The following is a 26,302-nucleotide window of genomic DNA, read 5'->3' as shown; positions in this document are numbered from 1 at the left end:
ACTTGAGTAGTTCTACTGTTTAAAAAAGTAAAGCTGATAAGCTGATTGAGTGATCTACCACTGAGGTAGGAGGATTTGCCTTTTGCGGCGACTGCGCCCCCTAGCCAAACTGCCATTAGTAGTCACTGTTTAGCTGAACCGAAGAAAAATGTCGCTTGAGCTTGAACATTCCCTTTGCTGTATGGAAATTGCAGCAGTGGTTAGACCTCTTTGCACCATTCTCTTTTACTCCAGGTGGATGCTGTTCCAGAATGTGTGGCTTGCACTGGACAATACATGACTGGTTACCTATCAATACACAGCACCAGCAGCAGCAGCAGGTAAGCTAGAACATTGCTGGGGCTAACGCATCAACTATCCTCTATGCACAAGCTTTGGGGTCTGACTTTGCAGTCCTTCTGCCAGCAGTACTAGCACTGTCCGCTCATGTTGTGAACCCAGGACTTGATGTCAATTCATTTCAGTTGGAGTGGTCTTTACAAACTGTTACATGATGGTCCAGGGGAGTGCACCCAAAGCCCCCACCCACCCACCCCCTCCCTCCCCCTCCCCCCTTAAAAACGTTCAATCTTGGTTCGCAGCTGGTTCGAGAGAGACGATAATGCACGGACCGCTGATCCAACATAAGTGCATGTACTTTTGCGAGGGGAAAGTTATGGCACCCCCTTGACCACTATCCTGGATATGCCCCTGTGTTCTTATCTCGTGCTTGCCTGGCATGATCCACTGTGTGTCTCTCTCCACACGAATGAGGTGCTTAATTTGAGGAGGTGTGGCGGTGTCTGGTTTTCACATGTCATGTCCGGCACTATGGCTTTCGGTCAGAATTGAGTGTTCACTACTGGCAAATGTTCCCACTGTGCAAAGCACGGAAAGTGAATATGGACAAACTGAACATAACTGCTTCCACTGGGTCTGTTACTAGTAGAACGTTTCGTTTTTCTCTCTTTTATCAGGTCAATACACCGATGTGATGAGACAACTAATGGCTCTCAATGGTCTGCTGCAAGTAGAATGGCAGCAGCGTTGCCACACTGCTCAGAACTACACAGTGGAGATGGTCACCAGCAAAACCATCTGATACTGTTCTCCTCCGCTAACTCCCCAGTGAACTGGATGTGTTCGCAGTATGGCCGTTTAACAATGCACTGTCCAAAGTGCAATGCTGCGAGTAATGCTGATGATACAGGTGCAAGCCATGCACAGGTAACTGTATGTTTGTTTGATGTTTACACACGAATGCATTATACACATGCACACTCGGGGTGAATGCCCACCACATTCCAGGCTCACGAGTCCCGGCATTCCACAGTACACATGCATGTGTGAGGCCTTCCGAATATACAGTATTTTCCAGAGTGTAAGCCGCACTTTGAAAGCTCAAAATCCCCCCCCCCCCCAAAGGGTGGGTGCTTATACTCAGATGATAAATTAAAGGTGATAAATAGGGTGGATAGGTGTGGCAAAGAATTGTTGAGCGGCTTATACTCCGGAAATATGGTGTTCCTTTGCCTGTGTGTTGTGGAGCATTTGACTGTAGGCGCATGTGCTCCACAGTGGCAACAATTGAAGAAACAGTGACCAATGCCACCACATACATGTACATGTAATGCGTGTTCACATTCACATCGAGTGAACCTTTATCTATTGTAGTCTCTATTGTAGTCTCTATTGTAGTCTCTATTGTAGTCTCTATTGCAGTCTCTATTGCAGTCTCTATTGTAGTCTCTATTGCAGTCTCTATTGCAGTCTCTATTGTAGTCTCTATTGCAGTCTCTATTGCAGTCTCTATTGCAGTCTCTATTGTAGTCTCTATTGTAGTCTCTATTGCAGTCTCTATTGTAGTCTCTATTGTAGTCTCTATTGCAGTCTCTATTGTAGTCTCTATTGTAGTCTCTATTGCCGTCTCTATTGTAGTCTCTATTGCAGTCTCTATTGTAGTCTCTATTGCAGTCTCTATTGTAGTCTCTATTGTAGTCTCTATTGCAGTCTCTATTGCAGTCTCTATTGTAGTCTCTATTGTAGTCTCTATTGTAGTCTCTATTGCAGTCTCTATTGTAGTCTCTATTGTAGTCTCTATTGTAGTCTCTATTGTATTCTCTATTGTAGTCTCTATTGTAGTCTCTATTGTAGTCTCTATTGTAGTCTCTATTGTAGTCTCTATTGTAGTCTCTATTGTAGTCTCTATTGTAGTCTCTATTGTAGTCTCTATTGTAGTCTCTATTGTAGTCTCTATTGTAGTCTCTATTGTAGTCTCTATTGTAGTCTCTATTGTAGTCTCTATTGCAGTCTCTATTGCAGTCTCTATTGCAGTCTCTATTGTAGTCTCTATTGTAGTCTCTATTGTAGTCTCTATTGTAGTCTCTATTGTAGTCTCTATTGCAGTCTCTATTGCAGTCTCTATTGTAGTCTCTATTGCAGTCTCTATTGTAGTCTCTATTGTAGTCTCTATTGTAGTCTCTATTGTAGTCTCTATTGTAGTCTCTATTGTAGTCTCTATTGCAGTCTCTATTGCAGTCTCTATTGTAGTCTCTATTGTAGTCTCTATTGTAGTCTCTATTGCAGTCTCTATTGTAGTCTCTATTGCAGTCTCTATTGTAGTCTCTATTGCAGTCTCTATTGCAGTCTCTATTGTAGTCTCTATTGCAGTCTCTATTGCAGTCTCTATTGTAGTCTCTATTGTAGTCTCTATTGTAGTCTCTATTGTAGTCTCTATTGCAGTCTCTATTGTAGTCTCTATTGCAGTCTCTATTGCAGTCTCTATAGTAGTCTCTATTGTAGTCTCTATTGTAGTCTCTATTGTAGTCTCTATTGTAGTCTCTATTGTAGTCTCTATTGTAGTCTCTATTGTAGTCTCTATTGCAGTCTCTATTGTAGTCTCTATTGTAGTCTCTATTGCAGTCTCTATTGTAGTCTCTATTGTAGTCTCTATTGCAGTCTCTATTGTAGTCTCTATTGCAGTCTCTATTGTAGTCTCTATTGCAGTCTCTATTGTAGTCTCTATTGTAGTCTCTATTGCAGTCTCTATTGCAGTCTCTATTGTAGTCTCTATTGTAGTCTCTATTGTAGTCTCTATTGTAGTCTCTATTGCAGTCTCTATTGTAGTCTCTATTGTAGTCTCTATTGCAGTCTCTATTGTAGTCTCTATTGCAGTCTCTATTGTAGTCTCTATTGCAGTCTCTATTGTAGTCTCTATTGTAGTCTCTATTGCAGTCTCTATTGCAGTCTCTATTGTAGTCTCTATTGTAGTCTCTATTGTAGTCTCTATTGCAGTCTCTATCTATTGTAGTCTCTATTGTAGTCTCTATTGTAGTCTCTATTGCAGTCTCTATTGCAGTCTCTATTGTAGTCTCTATTGCAGTCTCTATTGTAGTCTCTATTGCAGTCTCTATTGTAGTCTCTATTGTAGTCTCTATTGCAGTCTCTATTGCAGTCTCTATTGCAGTCTCTATTGTAGTATTGTAGTCTCTATTGTAGTCTCTATTGTAGTCTCTATTGTAGTCTCTATTGCAGTCTCTATTGTAGTCTCTATTGTAGTCTCTATTGTAGTCTCTATTGTAGTCTCTATTGTAGTCTCTATTGTAGTCTCTATTGCAGTCTCTATTGTAGTCTCTATTGCAGTCTCTATTGTAGTCTCTATTGTAGTCTCTATTGTAGTCTCTATTGTAGTCTCTATTGTAGTCTCTATTGTAGTCTCTATTGTAGTCTCTATTGTAGTCTCTATTGTAGTCTCTATTGTAGTCTCTATTGTAGTCTCTATTGTAGTCTCTATTGTAGTCTCTATTGTAGTCTCTATTGTAGTCTCTATTGTAGTCTCTATTGTAGTCTCTATTGCAGTCTCTATTGCAGTCTCTATTGTAGTCTCTATTGCAGTCTCTATTGTAGTCTCTATTGTAGTCTCTATTGCAGTCTCTATTGCAGTCTCTATTGTAGTCTCTATTGTAGTCTCTATTGTAGTCTCTATTGCAGTCTCTATTGCAGTCTCTATTGTAGTCTCTATTGTAGTCTCTATTGTAGTCTCTATTGTAGTCTCTATTGTAGTCTCTATTGTAGTCTCTATTGTAGTCTCTATTGTAGTCTCTATTGTAGTCTCTATTGTAGTCTCTATTGTAGTCTCTATTGTAGTCTCTATTGTAGTCTCTATTGTAGTCTCTATTGTAGTCTCTATTGTAGTCTCTATTGTAGTCTCTATTGTAGTCTCTATTGTAGTCTCTATTGCAGTCTCTATTGTAGTCTCTATTGTAGTCTCTATTGTAGTCTCTATTGCAGTCTCTATTGTAGTCTCTATTGTAGTCTCTATTGCAGTCTCTATTGTAGTCTCTATTGTAGTCTCTATTGCAGTCTCTATTGTAGTCTCTATTGTAGTCTCTATTGTAGTCTCTATTGTAGTCTCTATTGTAGTCTCTATTGCAGTCTCTATTGTAGTCTCTATTGTAGTCTCTATTGCAGTCTCTATTGTAGTCTCTATTGTAGTCTCTATTGCAGTCTCTATTGTAGTCTCTATTGCAGTCTCTATTGTAGTCTCTATTGCAGTCTCTATTGTAGTCTCTATTGTAGTCTCTATTGCAGTCTCTATTGCAGTCTCTATTGCAGTCTCTATTGTAGTCTCTATTGTAGTCTCTATTGTAGTCTCTATTGCAGTCTCTATTGCAGTCTCTATTGTAGTCTCTATTGTAGTCTCTATTGTAGTCTCTATTGTAGTCTCTATTGTAGTCTCTATTGTAGTCTCTATTGTAGTCTCTATTGTAGTCTCTATTGTAGTCTCTATTGTAGTCTCTATTGTAGTCTCTATTGTAGTCTCTATTGTAGTCTCTATTGTAGTCTCTATTGTAGTCTCTATTGTAGTCTCTATTGTAGTCTCTATTGTAGTCTCTATTGCAGTCTCTATTGCAGTCTCTATTGCAGTCTCTATTGCAGTCTCTATTGCAGTCTCTATTGTAGTCTCTATTGTAGTCTCTATTGCAGTCTCTATTGCAGTCTCTATTGTAGTCTCTATTGCAGTCTCTATTGCAGTCTCTATTGCAGTCTCTATTGCAGTCTCTATTGTAGTCTCTATTGCAGTCTCTATTGCAGTCTCTATTGTAGTCTCTATTGTAGTCTCTATTGTAGTCTCTATTGCAGTCTCTATTGCAGTCTCTATTGTAGTCTCTATTGTAGTCTCTATTGCAGTCTCTATTGTAGTCTCTATTGCAGTCTCTATTGTAGTCTCTATTGCAGTCTCTATTGTAGTCTCTATTGTAGTCTCTATTGCAGTCTCTATTGCAGTCTCTATTGTAGTCTCTATTGTAGTCTCTATTGTAGTCTCTATTGTAGTCTCTATTGCAGTCTCTATTGCAGTCTCTATTGCAGTCTCTATTGCAGTCTCTATAGTAGTCTCTATTGTAGTCTCTATTGTAGTCTCTATTGTAGTCTCTATTGTAGTCTCTATTGTAGTCTCTATTGTAGTCTCTATTGTAGTCTCTATTGTAGTCTCTATTGTAGTCTCTATTGTAGTCTCTATTGTAGTCTCTATTGTAGTCTCTATTGTAGTCTCTATTGTAGTCTCTATTGTAGTCTCTATTGTAGTCTCTATTGTAGTCTCTATTGTAGTCTCTATTGTAGTCTCTATTGTAGTCTCTATTGTAGTCTCTATTGTAGTCTCTATTGTAGTCTCTATTGTAGTCTCTATTGTAGTCTCTATTGTAGTCTCTATTGCAGTCTCTATTGCAGTCTCTATTGTAGTCTCTATTGTAGTCTCTATTGCAGTCTCTATTGCAGTCTCTATTGTAGTCTCTATTGTAGTCTCTATTGCAGTCTCTATTGCAGTCTCTATTGCAGTCTCTATTGTAGTATTGTAGTCTCTATTGTAGTCTCTATTGTAGTCTCTATTGCAGTCTCTATTGCAGTCTCTATTGTAGTCTCTATTGTAGTCTCTATTGTAGTCTCTATTGCAGTCTCTATTGCAGTCTCTATTGTAGTCTCTATTGTAGTCTCTATTGTAGTCTCTATTGTAGTCTCTATTGTAGTCTCTATTGTAGTCTCTATTGTAGTCTCTATTGTAGTCTCTATTGTAGTCTCTATTGTAGTCTCTATTGTAGTCTCTATTGTAGTCTCTATTGTAGTCTCTATTGCAGTCTCTATTGTAGTCTCTATTGTAGTCTCTATTGCAGTTACATGCTATCTGTTGGTGTACAGTACTTTCGGGCGCCGGAGAATGGCCAGGCTAGCACAGCATACCAATGTATACACAGTGACTCAACTGTGCATAGACTGTAATACATGAAAATAGGAATGGTCTAGGCTACGAGGCTGACCCCTAGTTCTTCGGCGACCAAATGTCATTCAGTGCGTTGTGCTGTTTCCTGTCTTTGCAGGGTAGAGCCCATTCTCAGAAGAATCAGTACAAACTACCTCGGACACCGGAAGTGCGTTGGCACCCATTGGCGGGTAACTCAAGGTATGTGTAGGTGTGTATGCCATGCCATGTGGTTAGGCACTCTTGATAGTACACTGAAACCTGTATAATTTAAGGTGAGCACTCTAGGGACCTTTTGTCGCCGTGTCCACAGGCGCGTGCCCCGTATGGGTTCCTGGGTGCCCGGAACCCCACCCCCTTTTTTTCGCTCAAAATGCAAGATTTTGCTTCATTTTTTGAAAATTTTCCCGGGGGAGGCCCCCGGAACCCCCCCCCCTTGAAGGGCACCGGCGCACGCACTTGTGTCCAGGTGGTATTCTTATCCATGCAAGGGGCATTTCAGTGGAAAAAAAACAGCCCTTGGGCCTAGTTCTAGTGGTCCTCTAGGACAGGTGGTCAAGTTATCAGAGTGTTCGTCTTCACAGGTTTTACTCAGACTCTAGCATGTACAGTTGCGCCGCTCGGTGAAATCCGACCCAAAGCGCAAAACTGGCACCCTGTACCAGTTCTGATTACATCATTGTATTTGTACATGTGTATGTCCAGCCGCATGTGTGCTGCTTCCAAGGCGTAGAGGGCCGTGGAAATTGAGGCCGCCGAATGAGCACTCTGGTTCGGATTTTATAGAGCGCAACGTTTAGGGATGTGGTTGAGATACAGTTCCCAACAAAATTACTGGGGGTGACTCGGGAGAGGGTTCCCTAGCCTGTGGGTGTGTGATTAACAAGCGTAGATATAAATAGGCAATAAGTGGGCATGAAAGTATGTGCCTGACCTCTGATTTGCTTCCTAACAACCACCTTTCCAACAGATAAAATACTCCTCCCGTTAGGAGATCCCCGACGTGGCCTGTTAGATGGCTCAGCAGCTGGCACAAAACATGCACGACGCATTTTGACGTAAACGCTCATCCAGGCATTGAAGGGTCCCGCCCAGAAAACGGCCCTCACATTGCCGGCACTCAAATCCGCAAAAAGACTCGCCAGTGTCTTCAGGAACACCCAACATTCCCTGCCAACCATCCCAGAGGTGGAGATAACCAGGGGCGTAAACGAACCATGGTCGACTGTTACAAGCTCTCCATATTGCCCGCTTTTCTTCATTTTCTCATGGGTTTGGAGCTAACTGACTTCTTGGCGCGAGAGCAGGTGTGCGTTTTGGTGAGTGACTCGGATATCAAAAAAGGTGTTTGTCAAAAAAGGTGTTTGTAGGGTTGGTATTGACTTAAAATACATGTATCGCTGGGGGACAACTCACGGTCAGCTGTAAGCCAAGGTAAGCACCGGCACCGGTCTGTGAGATATCCCGGGAGGTCTGTGTAGCAAGCTGCGAGTTAGCAGTGGGCTGGGAGGTCTGTGTAGCAAGCTGCGAGTTAGCAGTGGGCTGGGAGGCCTGTGTAGCAAGCTGCGAGTTAGCAGTGGGCTGGGAGGTCTGTGTAGCAAGCTGCGAGTTAGCAGTGGGCTGGGAGGTCTGTGTAGCAAGCTGCGAGTTAGCAGTGGGCTGGGAGGTCTGTGTAGCAAGCTGCGAGTTAGCAGTGGGCTGGGAGGTCTGTGTAGCAAGCTGCGAGTTAGCAGTGGGCTGGGAGGTCTGTGTAGCAAGCTGCGAGTTAGCAGTGGGCTGGGAGGTCTGTGTAGCAAGCTGCGAGTTAGCAGTGGGCTGGGAGGCCTGTGTAGCAAGCTGCGAGTTAGCAGTGGGCTGGGAGGTCTGTGTAGCAAGCTGCGAGTTAGCAGTGGGCTGGGAGGTCTGTGTAGCAAGCTGCGAGTTAGCAGTGGGCTGGGAGGCCTGTGTAGCAAGCTGCGAGTTAGCAGTGGGCTGGGAGGTCTGTGTAGCAAGCTGCGAGTTAGCAGTGGGCTGGGAGGCCTGTGTAGCAAGCTGCGAGTTAGTAGTGGGCTGGGAGGTCTGTGTAGAGAGGAAGACAATGACACGGATGAAACTGAGCCGTAAAAATCACGGCAAACGTAAGATAAACAGTATGTACCCAAGGAATGATAATGCACAGAGATCTAGCGCTGATGAGACCACAAAGGACGAAGGACGAAACAGTTCCATCCGCACATTGAGATCTAGCAGAGATATATCTAAGAACAAAACAATACAAACAACAGCCGACGGAGCGAATCGAGTTTGGATGTCAGGTCTTCAATCATTCGAGCGAGAGTCGAGAGAGAGAGAGAGAGCTCGACTGCGGAACAACGCAATATAAAGGGCCTGGGCCTGGGTAGCTATGGCAAACATGGGCGCTTAAGTAGCTACCCAGGCCAAATGAATAATGCATGAACTAATGAATATGAACTAATTACTTGTGGGCCTAACATACCACCCCTACTTGAAAAAGAATCCCGCGTCTTCGCGGAAAAAAAAAGAAAAAAAAGAGAGAAACAGGTGTCTAAATTTTTTTTTATCTGCGAATAACATTTGAGAGAACGACATCTTTTTAAGGAAAATAGTAAAAACAGTAGTAAACCCAATCATGAATGTAATGTAATGTAACCCAATCATGAATGTAATCGACATTTCAGGCATGCATATAATGTTGTAAATCTTGAGGCGAGGCGATCTAAGAAGAACGACAAGGACAACGACGAGGAAACGACAGGCACCCGGAAGACAACAACTTCCGAAGCGCCTGCCTGCACACGCAACCCCAAGGAAAAGGACAACGACAAAGAAACGACAGGCACCCCGGAAGACAACTGATGGTGTGGAAAGTTGCTGGTGTGAAGTCACTTGCAGGCCCCGCAGTTGTCTTGTTGGAACGATCTACCGCCCTCCATCTGAACCTGTGGGTTACTGGGACAAGCTAGACGAACATCTTTGCGCTGCTCTAAGGCCACAGCCAAATGCTATCGTTTGTGGTGACTTTAATGTGAATATTGACCTAAGTGCCAGGGACCCTCAGTATCACTACTTATCTGACTTGCTGAACAGCTATGCTCTGCATCACGGTGTCAACAAGTCTACGCGATTTAGCTCAACAGGACAAGACAGCACCCTCGATTTGATACTGAACAATTTTGATCCTTCCACTACAGCGAAGATCATCCCGGTCGCTTTCAGTGACCATGCTGCCGTGGCCAGTGACTTTCACCTCATTGTGCCTCGTGGATCTGACACCACACGTTTATACCGCAACTATCACCGGATAAACCACGATCACTTCCGGCGTGACTTAACCCAGAAGAACTTGTGTAGTATTACCGGCAACCCAAGCGCCATGTGGACCGAGTGGTCTAGCCGGTTTATTGAGGTTTTGGATGTCCATGCCCCACTTCAAAGTAATCACAGAACAAAGAAGCCTTCAGTGCCGTGGATTGACCGGCAATTGTTGTACTTACTACACAAGCGGAATAGGTTGCACCGAAAGTGGCTCTCTGCTAAGACACAGGAGACTTATGCTGAATTTAGTACAGCCAGACGTGCGGCAACTAGCTACAACAGGACCCGGAAACAGGAATTCTACAACTCCAAATTTCAGCAATGTACTGGAAATGCCAGAGAGACTTGGAAAATAATCAAGGAGTTGACAGGCAAACAGTCGACGTACAGGGATCCACAGTGCACGGTGGATGCGATTCGAGACACTTTTTCGAAAGTTGTGGAAGATCCAGCTCGCCCTGCACAGCTACGCCTACCCCTTGGGCCTCCACCTGCGGTGCACTTCTCGGAATTCTTGCCAGTCTCCATTGCAACTACTCGGAAAATGTTGGAACAGTTGGACACCAGAAAAGCCACTGGGAGTGATGATATTCCAGCAAGTCTCCTCCAGATGCATGCTGACATCCTGGCACCGTCACTCACGCTACTATTTAATAAGTCATTGAGAGAAGGACAGTTTCCTGCGGCAATGAAGGTGGGTAAGATACGGCCTCTGTTCAAGGCTGGAGACCCCAGCCAACCCAAGAATTACCGACCAGTCTCCCTATTGCCGATAGTGTCGAAAGTGCTTGAACGTATTGTTCATAAGCAGCTTCTGCAGTACCTCAACACGAACAATTTCTTGCCTACTAGTCAGTTTGGTTACAGACATCAGCATTCCACAGCAGATGCCTTAGCGCTAGCTGTAGAGAACATCAATGAAGCACAAGCCGCTGGGCAGCACACAGGAGTAGCATTTGTCGACATGTCTAAAGCTTTCAACAAAAAAAGCATAGCATTCTGGTTGAGGCCCTCTTTGAACTGGGTCTCACTAGCACTGCTTTGCAATGGTTTTCAGACTACTTGATGTATCGCCGGCAATACGTGGAGATAGGAAAAACCAGAAGTACAACTTATGACAGCCAGTCAGGGGTTCCTCAGGGGTCAGTTCTCGGACCTTTGCTCTTCGTTCTGTATGTGAGGGATATTGCCGGCGACCTTGCCCCTCATGACGTCACCACTATTCAGTTTGCTGATGACATCTCGCTGCGTGCGAGCAGTCCACAGCCAGAAGTTGTCTCCCAGCGCCTCACTGCAGCAGTTCAGTACCTGGCCACTTGGTTGACGAAACGTGGACTGATCCTTAACGAGACCAAGACGCAGATACTCGCCATACCACACCATAGAGCTGCAGCCCTCGACATCAATGTTGTATGCAATTCACAAGTCCTACCAGTAGTCACATCTGCCAAATACCTTGGCCTGCATTTTGACTCGGACATGAGTTGGACCACAATGGTGGACCATGTTGCTCGTCGTGTTGCCGGCAAAATTGCTGTCCTGCTGCGACATGCTTCCTCGCTGCCGTATCCATGCCGACTCACCTACTTCAGATCTATCGTTTTGCCTGAATTTTTGTATGCTTCTCTTAGTTACTACCCGTATTTGACAGTTGCCCAGGAACAACGGCTACATAGGCTGTTCAAACGTGCCGCTCGGGCAGTCTGCAAGTCGCCACCGTGGACCAGTACTGCTCCCCTGCTAAATCGAATGCATGTATGTGATCTACAGGTTTCTGTGCACTTGAATATGTTGTGTTTCATCTGGCGATGTTTGCATGATGCATGTAGCACCCTGTTTGAGTCCTTTTTTGCTGTCGTGCCCTCAACTCGCACTCGGGGAGGCCAAAGCAACTTGCTTGTGGTCCCACCTGCTAGCACTGCTCGTTCTGCTAAGCGCCTAACGCACGCTGGAGCCATTATGTGGAATAGATTGCCACCAGCAGCAAAATGTTCAAATAGGTATTTGGATTTTAAATCTCAAGCCTTGCAGTATATATTATCAGCGACATAGGTTTTCCAATGCTTACTGGATTGATATCTGTTCGTTGCAACCAACCTTCCGTCATTTTTTCCTTTCTCTTTTTCTCTTGTATCTACTTTTTTTTTTTTTTTTTTTTTTTTCTCCACAATATCCTTTAACATGTTATTCACAGTGGGTCCAATGTTATTAGGCATTTTGCCTGTTTTGATTTCCACTATAAATAAAGTATACAACAACAACAACTTCCGAAGCGCCTGCCCGCTCACGCAACACCAAGGAGAAAGGACAACGACAAAAAAACGACAGGCACCCCGGAAGACAACAACTTCCGAAGCGCCTGCCCGCACACTCAACATGTTCACACATATACTCAAAACAACAAGAATAGCACTACACAAGAACAGGCGAAAACCTAGCGAAAACCGTCGAGGTACGAAGAATCGAGTAATCCTTCATTAACGAGACAAATCCTCAGTTGCACACTCGCTCTGAAAGAGTGGGCGTGTTAGCAACATCGGGACAAACGGACCAAGACCCACAACACACGAAAAGACGCACACACAAATGATATAATCCGCAAGTTCAATAAAAAAGGAGAAAAAGAAGCGCACACACAAGAAACAACAACGCACACACAACCTGGCAAGGACGGTGGCTACAAATTGGCACGAAAAACGACTAGGACTACCTTATTCAGGCAATCAAAACAAGGACATCACAAGACAAACCAACGGTTGACGCGGTCATAGATGGGACCACGACGAGGAAACGCATGACGAGGACGACGATTGGGTGGCGGGGTTGAACAGTGGTGGTATGGCGTGTGGGGTGGCATGGTTGGTAAGTGAAGTTGGTGGGGTGGTAAAACGTCGGCGTCGTAGTAGCGGTGTGTCGGTCGTGGTCGTGGTTGCGGGCGCGGTCGTAGTTGCTGTTGGTTGTGCGTGTTGCGTCGTCGCGGTGGTCGGTATGTTTGAATGGTGAGTCGTTGTCGGATCGCTGTTAGTAGATGATCGATCGAAGGCATCGGTGGTGGTGGCGCGGGCGTCAGTTCGTCTTGGCGCCTAGCGATCGAGGTGCGCCGGCCAGACCAATGGCGGCGCCGTCGCTTGCGGCTAAGGTGGTGCCGACGGTGGTCGGGGCACCGGAGATGGTGTGTCTGTGCGACCATACCAACTCCGGCCCCGGGATGGCGACCCCCATGGCGACGGATTCCATGCAGGGGATGGAGGCGGCGGCGGCGTTCGTTGTAGGCGGTCAAGCGGAGGCGGAGGAGTTGATGGCGGGAACCTGGCGGGAGCGGAATCCGTAAGGCCGCCACCAGGCCCGGGTGCATTGGCGAGTCCTCGGTCATGTTACTGAACTACACTACAACAAGGGTGCAGACTGTTGTACCTCCTAGCGATATGCTGAAGCAAAACACACTTGATGGAGAAAGGAGGTGAGGAATGCACAGCTAAAACCTAGTAAATCGCAAAATGGAAAATTCTGAAGCAAGCAACCCAACCCAACACAGCAATGAATAAGGAGTACAACACTATCAAAAATCCTCCAAGCTTCCTCATCCACTGCCAGTGCCAGAGCTCCCAAACTGCCAACTGCCCTCCACCAGCGCAACTGTTTGCGTAATCCACAGCAGCAGCAGTAGTAAGAAGAGCACCAGGCAGCAGCAGCAACAGCAGAATTCCCAGATGCCCGCGCACATTGGAAGTCAGGCAATCATGAATTGCTTAAAACTCTGGGCTTGTCCCTGGACGGGATACCAACATGTATACCGCGACATTACGTCTCCTCACAAGACTACAAATAATGCCAACTTGGTCATGACTTGCATCTCATCCAGACGGTTTGCGTTTGGACGGCGATTCTCACTTCCCGTTATGTACAGCATGGCAGATGAAAGTCCTCGAAGCTGTTTGTATACGTGTCCATAAGCGGAATTAGTTAGCATTGTTCTCGGTTTCACTCGGGGAATAATCTGAAGGCTTGATGATGACCCTCCATTACATTGCAATGAAACATCATCCAAAATCATGTTTTTCTTCGAGACTTTACTGGCTGGAGTATCTCGCCGCGTTACGTTCACGCTGCGAGGAATCCAATTTCCAAGGAGTCGGGAGAATCAATCGGATCAAACGAACAAAGGAGTCAACGAACTTTGAACATCACCTGGTTGAACTCTCCGACCAGACTGTCGAGCACCCTCCGCCCGTTTAGCAGGATGCTTTCACTCCTCTGACGATCGTGTACCTCTGGCTAACGGGTCCCCTTTTGGAATAGATGAGTAATTAACGAGGACTCTGGTCAAAGTACAAATCTAGTCTTAATCTACTGTTTTGTCAGAGTACATAGTCATAGTGCTGGTGTGTGTGCTTTATGTGTGTGTGTGTGTGTGTGTATGTATGTGTGTGTGTGTGCGTGTGTGTATGTATGTGTGTGTGTGTGCGTGTGTGTGCTTTATGTGTGTGTGTGTGTGTTTGTGTGTGTGTGTGTGTTTGTGTGTGTGTTTGTGTGTGTGTATGTGTGTGTGTGTGTGTGCGCGCGCGCGCGTGGGCGTATATGTGTGTGTGTGTGTGTGTGTGTGTGTGTTTGTGTGTGTGTGTGTGTGTGGCTGTCCTGCAGAATACTGTTGAAGGGCAATGGGACGTGTGACTCCTTAGATCCACCACTACCCATCGTCCACTGGTGAGTTCACATGATGTCCTGTGCAAGAAATATCTAATGACCGTTGCACACCCATTACATTGTACTGCAAATAGCGCAAAGAACCGTAAGAGTGCCCCACAATGGCAACCTATTCTTGGGCGCTGAGTACGTCTGGAATGTTATTTAATTTATTCCCGTAGCTATGCAGAAGACGTTACTTCAGTAACGTCTGGCACTAGCCAGGGTCCACACAGCTTTAATTTGGTGTTTGTTTGTGTCATGCCTGGCGCTATCCCGTATCTGTCCCGTACCGTACCATCAAAGACAGCTGGCCACAAACAGCTGGCCACAACATTCAAATAGGGCTTTCAAACGCAAGATCATAACGTGAAGCAACTTGGAAGAATGAGTATGAATGCGAAGTGTATCGGGGAATGCATGTTGGGCGATAGTGCGGGTTCGAACCCCAGGTGATGCCTTGAAAAAAAAAAGGAGAATTGATAAACTTATAACATCCTCATGCTTTTTTTGCCTAGGTCATCAAGGCGGTAGACGGTGTCGTATTACCCTCGCCCATACCTGTCCCGTACGGCTGGCCACAATATTCAAATAAGGCTTTGAAATGCAAGATCATAGAGAGGTTTTTCATTCCGAATTTCGGAATTATTTTCGGAATATAGCGGCAGCAGTCGAAAAAGTAGTCGAACTTTCGGAAGTGTGGTGGCGAAAGTGCATGGTTTTCCGAAAATGGATTTTCGGCTCTTTCATGTTTGGGAGTGCATATTTGAATACAAAAAGTGTATTTTTTATGTTTGTATTTTTGCTTTCTGCTGCTCTCGATTATTTCAAATTTTTCCACGTATGTAGTTTTGATTTTTCCTGGTTTTTGCTGCTCTCGCTGATCTCGCCATGTTGACTAATCTTCTCACACTCCATCACACTCTATCTTCCTTTGCCATGGTGCCTACTGACAGTACAAGACAGTAGTTCGCCAACCTCGTCTTCAGCTCAGTGTTGGATCACTTGGTCCACCATCAGTCCGTCCTCGTCTTCGAACCGCAGCTTGACCTGCGCACATGGATTTGATCCTGCTCAACCCCTTCGACGCTCTCCATTTTGTTTTGCATGTCAACCCTTGGAAACGAATTCGAATCAGATTTTCGGAATGCAAAACACTGAAAATGCCGTTTTTCGGCATGCGCTTTTTTCGGAAAAGCACAGTCGAAAATCATTCCGAAATTCGGAATGCAAAACCTCTCTCATAACTTGAAGCAACTTGGAAGAATTAGTATGTATACGAAGTGTATCTGGGGATGCTTGCAGGGCGATAGACTCATAATGCGGGTTTGAATCCCAGGTTATGTCTGAAAAAAACATCCCTATGCTTTTTTTTGTCTAGGTCATCAAGGCAAGAAAGCATAGCGTAGGGCCCTGAGCTTCCAAGCTCTCTCGTTTTTTGACCAATTGGCACACAAAGTGCGAGACAGGGGTAATAGCCAACCACGGCAAGAAAAGAAAAGAAATAGAGAAGAATGAAGGATAAACAAGCAGCCAGCAAGGAGGGAGCCTATTGAACTCCATTGTGTGATTGTGGAGAGCAGACATAAAGCTGGAAAGACATTTGGACATTGCAGCCAAGAGGTATAGGACAGAGACAGAGGAGAGTGGGTACATGAAGCTGAATTGGCATGAGGAAGTGAGAGACTATTACGAGTGGATCGGGACGGAGAAAACCAACTGAATATGGAGAGATGAGAGGAATTTTACCAAGGCGAATTCGGTGGATCAAAATAAAACGCTGTTTGCGATTATCTTGCAGTGGCTGAGTATTGCTGAATGATAGAGCTCAAGACTAGGAACTAAACGATGCTTGTTCGTGTGGTCTGTGGAGACATTGCACGTTTGTGCGGAAAGGTTCTCATTTTACCTGAGTCCCAGTGAATACAATATTGCAAACAAGTTCTTACCTCCAACTTTGCCATTGCAACCGCTGTGTGTGTATGTGTGCATGTGTGTGTGTGTGTGTGTGTGTGTGTGTGTGTGTGTGTGTGTGTGTGTGTGTGTGTGTGTGTGTGTGTGTGCATGTGTGTGCGCGTGCGTGCTTGTGTATGTGTGTTGATTTAGGGGTCCAGAAATTTCTCGGGAAGTTAAAGTCAACTGGCAATTGCCTTTCTCTACAGCAGACACAACAGACAAAGGAGCATCGATGGACATACATGCAACCAGTTCCCAAGTTCCTTTACTAGCAACAATACGGGTACGAGACTAAATGATTCATAGTGTGGCTTGTGTTCTCTAGTATTTTCTGTTTTTTTTTGTGATGTAGCATTGTTGGCATTGGCAACTTTGTGCGTTTTGTGCATGCATTGCACATGATGAAATTTGTTGAAAGGAAGGTGGTTGTTGGGACGGGGGAGGGGAGAGGGGGGAGGGACGCGGGGGTACGTTAAAGAATATAATTATGATCTGCAGCGCTTCTCTTGACTTGCACCTTTGCTGTCTTTGCCATCATACCGGTCTCAGCTGCAGAACCCGACGTTGAAGAATATCTCCAGGACGCACATTGTGATCCATTACCCAGTGGATGCGGTGCATAATGCCACCAAATACCCGCTATACATACTGAGTGCTATTCATGTAAGTTGCTGCTACCATGATGTGCTCTGACAATGCACCACTGTCTACTAAATTGAACCGTGAGTGTGTGCCGCATGTTGATGCTACTGTAGGCACTAAAGGCCAGATTTCAATGGAGACATTACAGATCGAGAGCTGACAATGTGACAGCAGAGAGCAGTAGGGTGGTGACAGGAGCGGATCCGGGGATCTCTATAGGGCAGTTCTACAGGGCAGTTCTACAGGGCAGTTTTTTTAAGCCAAAACTGAATACCTTATTTTCCGGAGCCTGTATAAACCGCACTGGAGTATAAGCCACACCCCCCATGTTTTTGCCACGAAATACGGACATCTATCCTATTTTATCACTGTTAATTTGATCATTGGGGTATAAGCCGCACCACCTTTTTGGGTGAATTTTAAGTTCCAAAGTGTAGCTTACACTCCGGAAAAATCCGGTAACTGATACATGTACATGAACATGCATATGGTTTCCAGAAGTTTGCAAAATTTAGGGGGGTTCACGGACCCCCCCGGTGAGTAAGCGAATGCCCTAGGGACTTCTCACATGACTACCTTCAGTGCTGTGCTGCACGCACTGTGCTGGTGCCCGAAGCCTAAACACAGAATGTCTTTGCCTGATCCGTATTGTCTCCAGGCAAGTGCAAAGCACATCGTTTGCAATTCTTCAACTCTAATGGGATTGACTGAGATGTTGGACAACCAGGTAAGTTAAGTGCATGTCATAGTATGCAATGCTTGGGAAAAATCACACATGAAGCTTTCCCAATACGGCAATAGCTTTCCCAATACAGCAATAGCTTTCCCAATACGGCAATAGCTTTCCCAATACGGCAATAGCTTTCCCAATACGGCAATAGCTTTCCCAATACGGCAATAGCTTTCCCAATACGGCAATAGCTTTCTTAAGTTCATGCACACTGTACATGTACCGTGACTGGCATTTCTATCCATGCCTTTGCTGCTGACATCACTCCCATCAATTCGTCATCATCTATAAAATATTGATCAACGTTCCTGAAACCCACGGCTCACATTTGCAGTCTCTCCAGAGTTTGAATCCCACCATTGCCACAGCTGCCACGACTCTTGTATCTGTCCTTTTCTTCTATCCCCCCCCCCCCCCCCCAGCCCTGTGCCATCCCCACACTCGGACACAAAACACTCGGACACACTCGATGACAAGCCATTGAGAAAAGACTTAATCACAAAGAGACACCGGAAACACAACTGGAAAAGACTGACTTTCCACACAACAGCAATACACGCATGCACACCAACAGCACAGCACGTATACGTGACGTACACACAAAGTTAACAGTATTCTATTCTCCCGTTCTTGTGTTCCTGTAACTGTAGATCGTCCTCAAGCCATCTTCCCCTTATTACAATGTCCAACATAGTACCAGCACCACTACCACCAGCAGCAGCAGCAGCAGCAGCAGCAGAGGCGAGAACACCGTTGGTGGCAGCTTGCCACTCTTTGACACACGGCATGAATCGCAGAATGCTGAAATCTACAAGGTAATGTGCTCAGGACGGTGGAACATGGAATTTTGCACGTGAATACATGAAACACCAGGTTGGGCAGGGTGAACACAAGAGAACGTCTGGTCTCGTTGTATTCATCCTGCAATGCCAAAGCAAGGGCTGCATACCGCAGACGAGCTGAATGGCATGCTGAGACCAGGCAAGAGGTCAATGCATATTGCTCTTCAGTTTGTGCAGGAACTTACCAGGGTACCAGGGTTGCGCAGTATTTTATTTGTTTATTTATTTATTCACAATCCTGTGACATACACGTAGTGCACCTGCCATGCACAAGGTAACTTCCAGCGTGTTATTGTCTTGGCTGTAATGTCCACCACCGTCTTTTTCTTTTGTGCTTGGGCAGAATTGCACAAGTGTCGCTGGATCTCCACTGTGCTATGCTGCGATTCACTGTGCTGTGCCGTCGATCAAAGCCAAGTCCGTCGTTGAACTGCGAGTACATTGGAATGTTCAAAAGCAATCACTGCTCATGGTATGTCTACTTGTGGATGCTTGTCGAATGTACAGATTGAGCGATGTCGAATGTACAGATTGAGCAATGTAGAATGTACAGATTGAGCAATGTAGAATGTACAGATTGAGCAATGTACCAGAGTCTGCAGATCAGTTCAGCAGGTAACGTTTAACCTGGTCAGGCATATCACACCTACTGTGTGCAATGTACCAGTACAATCTGTAGGTCAGTGCAGCAGGTAATGTGTTTATCCTAGCCAGGCATATCACCCGTACTGTGTGCAGGTAATGTGTTTATCCTAGCCAGGCATATCACCCGTACTGTGTGCAGGTAATGTGTTTATCCTAGCCAGGCATATCACCCGTACTGTGTGCAGGTAATGTGTTTATCCTAGCCAGGCATATCACCCGTACTGTGTGCAGGTAATGTGTTTATCCTAGCCAGGCATATCACCCGTACTGTGTGCAGGTAATGTGTTTATCCTAGCCAGGCATATCACCCGTACTGTGTGCAGGTAATGTGTTTATCCTAGCCAGGCATATCACCCGTACTGTGTGCAGGTAATGTGTTTATCCTAGCCAGGCATATCACGCGTACTGTGCTGTACTGTTGTGGGCTCATGGAACCATCCGGTCGGAGGTCAAGCAGCCCCAGTGCGCTGGCCATGCAGCCGTGAGTTCGCATGCCATCAACATGTGCACTGACTGTGCATGCAACGTTCTGCACGCTCTGTTCTGAGGGCACCGGCTCCGTCATTTGACCGGATTTCCATGTCCATGACAGTACATTTGATACAACATTTTACATTGATTTGAATGATTCATTTTCGTACTTGTTTGCAGACTTTACTACACGTGAGATGCATGTCTTGTCTGCTTGTCTGTGTGCCCATTATATTGCGTACTGTAAGACCAGTAATGTTAACGAACATTTAATTCTAACGAGTTAACGAATTTGAAAGAATCGTTAACATTTGAAGTCGTTATGTGCAAAACGATATGTACATGTACAGTCATTGACCGGTTTTGGGAAAAGAATCGTTAGAATTTCATCTCGCTAACCCACAAAAATCCGGAGATCGTTAACTTTAATTGACGTTAAAATATCTGGTCTTACAGTAGCCCAATATCTTACCTGTGTGTGTGTGTGTGTGTGTGTGTGTGTGTGTGTGTGTGTGTATGTGTGCATGTGTGCATGTGTACATTGTGTACATGTGTGTGTGTGTGTGCATGTGTGTATGTGTGTCCGCAGCTGCCCAAGTCCGAAAATAGTAGTATAGATTTGATCGTCTCCATGGGAACGAAAACGGCTAGGAAGACAGACGATATGTGGACGTATTCTGAGGTATTTTGAGTTTCTGTGTACCCATATGTATGTACGCGAGTGTATGCCTGCCTGAGGCTCTTTCCTTCTGTTGCCCTTGATCTAGAGGCTTCTCCATTCTTTTATTTTTGTGAAGTTCAGTAACATGCAGGCTAGTAGGTCACCAAACATGCTGGGCCTGGTTGGAAGCAATGGTCTAGAAATACCTGCAGTGCTATTTTCACCAGACATGCTGGGCCTGGTTGGAAGCAATGGTCTAGAAATACCTGCAGTGCTAACTTATTTTCATCAGACATGCTGGGCCTGGTTGGAAGCAATGGTCTAGAAACACCTGCAGTGCTAACTTATTTTCATCAGACATGCTGGGCCTGGTTGGAAGCAATGGTCTAGAAACACCTGCAGTGCTAACTTATTTTCATCAGACATGCTGGGCCTGGTTGGAAGCAATGGTCTAGGAATACCTACAGTGCTATTCTCACGGAACATTGCTGAAATATCTATACACATGTACTATTAATGCAGGAAACTGTTGCAAAGGTTACATGGATAAAAACGGCCAGTCGGTTTAACTGGGACAGAATGTTTTGCTGAGTGAGTGGCCTTGTTGTTTTTGTATGGTGTGCAAGTGCCTGTTACCTGTTCGCTTTGATCATCGTGTACTTGTTCAGAGATCAACACACTTTGTGCTAGTACAGTCACCACCAGCACAGCAGCTGGAGGTCATGATCATCATCGGAACAATCTTCCTGGAGACATTCCTCATTGTTGTCGGCTTCCTATTTCTGTCTTGGGTAAGTGGAAGGAGTACACGTATGATGCTGGATACCAGACAGCAACATCTGGTGTCCCACATCACCCTGGGGATTATGTGTGATGTATGATGGTGACAGTTGACAGATGCGTGGAACCCATTATTTGGGAGACATGCGACCTGTATTATTATTATTATGATGATGGTGACAGATGACTGTATTGTTGATGCCATATTACTCACTGATTGATGTCATGTTGATCATGATTGTATGTAAATTTGGTTGATTGTGTCAAGAATCGCGTTCCGATCATACTGACTTAAATCGACGGACACACCACTCCTGTGCCCTTTTAACAGTTGACCATTTGCTTACTACAAGTAGACAAGAAGTAGTAGTAGACTAGGTATTTAGTTAGCTTGATGCTGCATTTGATGCTGCATTTGATGCTGCATTTGATGCTGCATTTGATGCTGCATTTGATGCTGCATTTGATGCTGCATTTGATGCTGCATTTGATGCTGCATTTGATGCTGCATTTGATGCTGCATTTGATGCTGCATTTGATGCTGCATTTGATGCTGCATTTGATGCTGCATTTGATGCTGCATTTGATGCTGCATTTGATGCTGCATTTGATGCTGCATTTGATGCTGCATTTGATGCTGCATTTGATGCTGCATTTGATGCTGCATTTGATGCTGCATTTGATGCTGCATTTGATGCTGCATTTGATGCTGCATTTGATGCTGCATTTGATGCTGCATTTGATGCTGCATTTGATGCTGCATTTGATGCTGCATTTGATGCTGCAATATCATGTAATACGCACCCATTCCATATTCACCCACATACAATTGGCCATCTACATAAGTGGTGAATATTGCTGAATATTCACCGCTTATATTCACCACTTACCTCATATTCACCACTTCTCGATACTTACTGAAGTGTAAAGAGAGCAGTACTCGGTGCTGCGCTTGATTCCTCTTCAGTCAGCGCACCTGAGCTGCCGAGTGCCCTAGAAAATTTCTACGCTAACTTCCGTAAACAGGACTTTTCTGAGTACAAACGAAATTCCTTGCTTGCCATTGCCGCTGGATCCGCATGTGACCAGGTGCTGACAAGTCATCAACCAACAGTGAGCATTTTCACAGACGGAGCGTTCCAGCGAACAAACAAGGTTTTGGACGCTCAACATGTCAATGGCCCGATAATTGCGGATCAAGCGGCAAGCCAGAAATTTCGTTTGTACTCAGAACAGCACTGTTCACGGACGTTAGCGTAGAATTTTCCTAGGGCACACAACAGCTCCGAAGCGCTGCCTGAAAAGAAAAGAAGTGAGGGTAGAACCGCTTGGCTCGCTGTTTATAAACCGACTCCCGAATTGGCGCCATGATCGCGGATTGGTCAAATCTTCGCGTGAAACGAAACCTCTCTCGGATTGGTCAAATCTTCGCGTGAAACGAAACCTCTCCAATGATTGGCTCCCGCCACAAACTGACAAAGCTGCACGAGCGTGTTCTCCATGGTGATTGGCACGAGCGTGTTCTCCAAGGTCGTCACCTCCCATGCCACATGCACCAGTACGTGTACACGATCGATTGAACAAGATTCTGAACACGCTGCCCTCCGATTCATGCAAGAACACGCCAGTCGGTTTACGATACTGAAGCAACAACGACTTACGTTAGTTCTGCGTACATGTACATGTATGACCAACAGGACTCGTTTGTTGGGTTTTAGGGACGAGAGGGTGAATATGGAGAGGTATAAGTCTAATACATAGGCACCCATTCCCAGGTGTCCCGGAAACACCACTTTTGATGATTCTCTCTCCACGCTCTCTACTCTCTATCTCTCTCTCTCTCTCTCTCTCTCTCTCTCTCTCTCTCTCTCTCTCTCTCTCTCTCTCTCTCTCTCTCTCTCTCTCTCTCTCTCTCTCTCTCTCTCTCTCTCTGTCTCTCTCTCTCTCTGTCTCTCTCTGTCTCTGTCTCTCTCTGTCTCTCTCTGTCTCTCTCTGTCTCTGTCTCTCTCTGTCTCTCTCTGTCTCTCTCTCTCTCTCTCTCTCTCTCTCTCTCTCTCTCTCTCTCTCTCTCTCTCTCTCTCTCTCTCTCTCTCTCTCTCTCTCTCTCTCTCTCTCTCTCTCTCTCTCTCTCTCTCTCTCTCTCTCTCTCTCTCTCTCTCTCTCTCTCTCTCTCTCTCTCTCTCTCTCTCTCTCTCTCTCTCTCTCTCTTGATGATTCTCTCTCCACGCTCTCTACTCTCTCTCTCTCTCTCTCTCTCTCTCTCTCTCTCTCTCTCTCTCTCTCTCTCTCTCTCTCTCTCTCTCTCTCTCTCTCTGTCTCTGTCTCTGTCTCTGTCTCTGTCTCTGTCTCTGTCTCTCTCTCACTCCTTTTTGTTCTTCTCATCATGTATATTTAGCGTGGATTTTTCAACTCAAAAACCTATGACGAGATGAAGAAGAGACAGCCCCTCTCTAACCCGCAAGACGACTACATTTCACAACAAGATCAGCGCGAGGCTTCACAACACGGCACAGCTTTGACCAAAGACAAGCTACCGCTGCCATCACCGGCTCAGAGATGTATTCACGAGATGAGACCAAGAATGCAGTGTTTGCCAGCTAAACACAATGGGACATCATCGATGAACAGCATACTAGGAGATTCGCGCAGGTCCACTCCTGTGGGTTATCCCATTACTGAAGAAACAACCTTAGCTGAAGATATCTTGTATTCGGAGTGCATGCCGAGACAACATCGTCACCACATCATACACTCCGCCAGCAAGGAGGTGGCCCAAGCCAGCCGTGATGTCAACACTGGTGTTTGCGCGGTCTCTGTCACTGCTTCCATTGCAATCCGTGCTGCTGTTCTCAATGCTACTGACAGTCAGCATGCTGCTGCTGCAGTGCATGGAAGCAGCCCACGCCAAGCTATCACTCCATTCTCTAAATCACCGACTAGCCCACGCCAAGCTATCACTCCATTCTCTAAATCACCGATTAGCCCACGCCAAGCTATCACTCCATTCTCTAAATCACCGATTAGTCAACGCCAAGCTATCACTCCATTCTCTAAATCACCGATTAGCCCACGGCAAGCTATCACTCCATTCTCTAAATCACCGATTAGTCAACGCCAAGCTATCACTCCATTCTCTAAATCACCGATTAGTCAACGCCAAGCTATCACTCCATTATCTAAATCACCGATTAGTCAACGCCAAGCTATCACTCCATTCTCTAAATCACCGATTAGTCAACGCCAAGCTATCACTCCATTCTCTAAATCACCGATTAGCCAACGAGATGCTCAACTGAACTCTCTACAGCAGCAGCATCATGTACCACCAGTGAGCTCTGCCCAACATCCTGTCACATCATCCGAACAAAGCAGTACTTCGGCAGCTAGTACTGATCGGGAATCAGTTTGAAGTACTGGCATGTTAAATGCCCATGGTTGGTAGAGATGATGGAACCTTTGCTCTACAATAACATCCTTATGGGGCTTTTGCTGTTCAATAACATTCTTCTGGGACTTCTGTTGTGCAAGAACATCCTTGCAAATGAGCCTCCAGATCCATGACAGGTGGTTTAAGGCTTTAAGCCTTTTTTGAACTGTTAACTGCCAACATTCCTGCAATCCAGCCAATAACTGAGTAAAAAACGTCAGTAGCTCTGGCTGCTACAAAATGGGCTTTTCTCTACATTGCATCAAAACAATACATGAACCACCTTCTTTTTTTTGGATCTGGAGGCTCAAACAGAAACTCGATGCATTTCGTTCGTTCTTTTATAATATCTTTGTCAAACTTTCGTTACTTAAGCCATATCAAGATTAAATTTTTATCAATACACCATGCATGAGCAAGCAGCAACAACGCTCACAGATACACAGATACATTCAAAAATACTACCGCAGAGGAAAATGTAAAAATCTAAAATTTCACCCGAAGCCCGACTCCTGGAATGATTACTATTATAGGCTACCCGGGGGGGGAACTTCACACCTGAAATGGTCAACCACCCGAAGTCAATCACAGTTCAGCTTCTTTTTTTTTGCTTGCTGATGGCTGTGTTTCCGAGAAGAAACAAAGCCGGAAAATTCTACCGGAGAAAATCTAAAATTTCACATTACGGCATGATCAGAAGGTAATACTGGCGGCAAACAAATGCATCAAACGCATCAGATGAGATAGAACCTGGAGGGAGGGATGTGGGCAGCAGGAAGCACAATTCTCAAAATGGAAAGTGTGAAATGTTGTTTCTGAATCGCCAGCAACCAGAATTGTTACTGATTTGATCTACTATGAAGGGTAATGAAAAAATCCTATAAGAAATCCGCTGTGGATGCCAGCAGCGCCAAAAATGAGGAATAGAAAAACGGCCGTTTCATTTCCCTGGACACTGTGGACACTCTGTACACTGTGGACACTGTGGATCTCTGTACAAACAAGATGGCCAAACCTATGTTAATAATAGTGAAGAAAAAGTGCTTATTTTCCATACGGCAATACCGGCTTTGCATAGAAATATGTACTTTCTAAAACAAATACCTTATCTGCGCCATCAAGTAGAAGCCATCAAGCAGAAGGGGCAAACGGTCTCTCCTCAGTCAGTGCCTTGGAATGGATACATTGCTGAACCCAGTCGGACGTGACACAGTGAAACTTGCGCTTGCGTCCACGGCGTATCTCATTCAGGCCTGCCAGTCGGCTTAGGTCACTGAGTCAAACAATGAAAAAAAAACGATGACCCGGGAAAAAAAACGAGTTCAGAAGACACGCAACAGGGAAACATCAACATCAGGGGCAGCAGCAGCAGCAGTAGCAGCAGCAGTAGCAGCAGCAGCATCACCACCAGCAGCAGCAGCAGCAGTAGCAGCAGCAACAGCCACAGGGGCAACACACAGGGGGATATCACGAGGCAAGAGAGGTGTAATAAACATCCACTTCACTAACTATGGGTCTAGTAGCAGAAAGGTACAAAACATGCCAGAATACATAATTATTCTAGCATAGCATCAAGCGAGAATCAGCTTTCAAGGACCATTCCCATACAAATTCTATGCAGAAATGGACGAGCAGAAGGGATCCGCTCTATACACACTCATGTTAAAAGTCACCAAATCAGTGGAAAGAATGTGATACTAATGTATTGTACGGGTGAGATAACCCTGAACATGTCCAATGCGCTAGCCCCAATAGTGTAGTGTATGGATGAGAGCATTCGTACAGAGACTTCCCATTACCCTGATGATGGACCAGGCCCCAAAATTTGGTGTAATGTAAATTTTAATTTGAATCGCAGTAAAGAGACCGTTTTTGGAGTTTGGAGTTGAGAAGTGAAGTTTCTTAAATGTGCAAG

General features: G+C 45.2%; 2 protein-coding genes across 3 annotated transcripts in view; one reads left to right on the top strand and one right to left on the bottom strand.

Annotated features, from left to right (window-relative positions):
• LOC135808172 (uncharacterized) overlaps window positions 1–24,847 on the top strand; it is a 76,539-nt gene extending 51,692 nt beyond the window's left edge. Inside the window, exons 21-32 of the mRNA XM_065321324.1 lie at window positions 235–320; window positions 957–1,206; window positions 6,354–6,436; window positions 14,192–14,254; window positions 16,340–16,472; window positions 16,739–16,852; window positions 17,490–17,558; window positions 18,212–18,376; window positions 18,747–18,875; window positions 20,109–20,201; window positions 20,849–20,971; window positions 23,356–24,847. Coding sequence (XP_065177396.1) covers window positions 235–320; window positions 957–1,206; window positions 6,354–6,436; window positions 14,192–14,254; window positions 16,340–16,472; window positions 16,739–16,852; window positions 17,490–17,558; window positions 18,212–18,376; window positions 18,747–18,875; window positions 20,109–20,201; window positions 20,849–20,971; window positions 23,356–24,369 — 2,322 coding nt within the window. The 3' untranslated portion in view covers window positions 24,370–24,847. The remainder of the gene's footprint in view (window positions 1–234; window positions 321–956; window positions 1,207–6,353; window positions 6,437–14,191; window positions 14,255–16,339; window positions 16,473–16,738; window positions 16,853–17,489; window positions 17,559–18,211; window positions 18,377–18,746; window positions 18,876–20,108; window positions 20,202–20,848; window positions 20,972–23,355) is intronic.
• Window positions 24,848–24,972: 125 nt separating this feature from the next.
• Window positions 24,973–26,302, bottom strand: part of LOC135808173 (DNA ligase 4-like) — a 52,467-nt gene continuing 51,137 nt past the window's right edge. For both annotated transcript variants that reach the window (XM_065321326.1, XM_065321325.1), the window contains exon 29: window positions 24,973–25,660. In XM_065321326.1, coding sequence (XP_065177398.1) covers window positions 25,519–25,660 — 142 coding nt within the window. In that variant the 3' untranslated portion in view covers window positions 24,973–25,518. The remainder of the gene's footprint in view (window positions 25,661–26,302) is intronic.

The sequence above is a fragment of the Sycon ciliatum genome, chromosome 2 (assembly GCF_964019385.1).
Source record: "Sycon ciliatum chromosome 2, ocSycCili1.1, whole genome shotgun sequence".
NCBI lineage: Eukaryota > Metazoa > Porifera > Calcarea > Leucosolenida > Sycettidae > Sycon > Sycon ciliatum.
Note: the sequence above shows the minus strand (reverse complement) of the source record. Positions and strands in the feature narration are given on the sequence as shown.